This window comes from Theobroma umbraticum, unplaced genomic scaffold (genome assembly GCF_002168275.2).
Source record: "Theobroma umbraticum cultivar Fairchild unplaced genomic scaffold, ASM216827v3 scaffold_2714.0, whole genome shotgun sequence".
Taxonomy (NCBI): Eukaryota; Viridiplantae; Streptophyta; class Magnoliopsida; order Malvales; family Malvaceae; genus Theobroma; species Theobroma umbraticum.
Window position 1 is genome coordinate 1 of NW_018399450.1, and position 1,713 is coordinate 1,713.

General features: G+C 36.4%; 1 protein-coding gene across 1 annotated transcript; it reads left to right on the forward strand.

Moving 5' to 3' along the window:
• Window positions 1-405: 405 nt before the first annotated feature.
• Window positions 406-1,392, forward strand: LOC110428891 (DNA sliding clamp PCNA). Its single transcript, XM_021444812.2, has 3 exons — window positions 406-577; window positions 707-804; window positions 961-1,392. The coding sequence occupies exons 1-3, from the start codon at window positions 451-453 to the stop codon at window positions 1,189-1,191; spliced, it is 456 nt and encodes a 151-aa protein (XP_021300487.1). The 5' UTR covers window positions 406-450; the 3' UTR covers window positions 1,192-1,392.
• The last annotated feature ends 321 nt before the right edge of the window (window positions 1,393-1,713 follow it).

Genomic DNA, 1,713 nt, shown 5'->3' on the forward strand with positions numbered 1-1,713 from the left:
TGGGGTAGTTAGGGTTTTGGGAAATTGGGATTTAGTGGAAATTTGTTTTGGGATTGTATCTATTGAATGTTTATTTTGGAAAATTGTCTTCTGTTTGGTTGCTGGGAAATTTAGGAAAGCTAAAGAAAGCTGTAAACAACTATGAAATGATTGTTTATCCTATAAAACTGTGGTGATTTGTTTGGTGGCGGGGAGATGAACAAAAGAAACCAAGCCTTGGAAATGTAAAAAATTTTGATGTTTTATTAATGGTTTGTCCTAACTCTTAGTCAAGATGAAGATTTTTTGTGTTGATTCAATTGAAATGGGATTAGACTCTCTCCAGTGTTTTTTGGCTAGACTTGCTAATTTTGTTGCTAATATGAGGCTGAACTGACATTTGTTTTTGTGTGTGTTCTTTTATGGCTGTGCTAATGGATTAAAGCACAAGACAAGATATCAGATTTTGAGATGAAGCTGATGGATATTGATAGTGAGCACCTTGGAATTCCAGAGGCAGAGTACCATGCTATAGTTAGGATGCCTTCAGCTGAGTTTGCAAGGATTTGTAAAGATCTTGCTAGCATTGGTGATACTGGTACTGCTGAAATGTTTTGCTTTATAGATTTTATAGATTATAGATTGTTAGGCTTTTCTTTCATCTTTTTAGTTGAGCTCATTTACATGTACTTGTGCAAAGGTTAACTCTAGTTTGATGTGATTGCAGTTGTTATCTCTGTTACGAAGGAAGGTGTGAAGTTTTCCACAAGAGGTGATATTGGAACTGCAAATATTGTTCTCAGGCAAAATACCACTGTAGATAAAGTATGTTCTTTGGGCCTGCCATATTTTTGCTTTTTTTTTCTGCAAGTGCTGTAATTTGTTTAAACATGGTCATTTATAGAATGTTATGTCCTGTTTCCTAGTTATATAAGGTGACTAATTTGATGGTTCTATTGCTTTCTGGATAAACACTTGCAGCCGGAAGAAGCAACAATTATAGAGATGAACGATCCAGTGTCATTGACATTTGCATTGAGGTACATGAACTCATTTACAAAGGCCACTCCGTTGTCAAATACAGTGACAATCAGCTTGTCTTCAGAACTGCCTGTTGTGGTTGAGTACAAGATAGCTGAGATGGGTTATATCAGGTTCTACTTGGCACCCAAGATTGAAGAGGATGAGGATGAGACTAAGCCACAAGTCTAACTTGATTTTGGCATGGGATCTTGTTTCCTTGTCCAGTAGTTTGTGTTTGATATTGTTGTCAATGTTACCTCGAGGGTTCTACTTGAGGCTCACATTGTAGCCAAGCGATAAGAAGTTTAGGTCGGATGGATGATAAATTTCTTTCATGTGCTTGGATTTTTCTGATGTTCTGTTACAAATGATGGTGCATTTCTTTTCTTATTTGTGTTCATTCCTACTGCAACTTAATAGATTCTCATTAAAACTGTTGAAGATTCGCAAGGCACAAGAAGTTGAGAATGCTTGAACACCCTAATTGCAGAAAGGTACTACAAAGCTAAAATCAACTTAAGTATTCAGGTACTTGTATGGGTTCAGTTTAGTTTGGACAAAAGCAGCATTACTACCATTCTGCAGGAACATTGAGGTAAATGATAATAAAGCGATCACTGTCATCTCCAAATGTAAAAAGATTACAATAAAATTAAATCTAGTAAAATTGTCTGTCGACTCCCCGTAAAACAAGGGAGGACCTTCGCTCAA

Bases quoted from the DNA above. Each gene is read 5' to 3' on its own strand.
- LOC110428891 (XM_021444812.2), top strand. From the start codon at position 451: ATGAAGCTGATGGATATTGATAGTGAGCACCTTGGAATTCCAGAGGCA. The intron at 578-706 runs GTACTGCTGAAA...ATGTGATTGCAG, and splicing joins TGCTAGCATTGGTGATACTG to TTGTTATCTCTGTTACGAAG. The intron at 805-960 runs GTATGTTCTTTG...AAACACTTGCAG, and splicing joins AAAATACCACTGTAGATAAA to CCGGAAGAAGCAACAATTAT.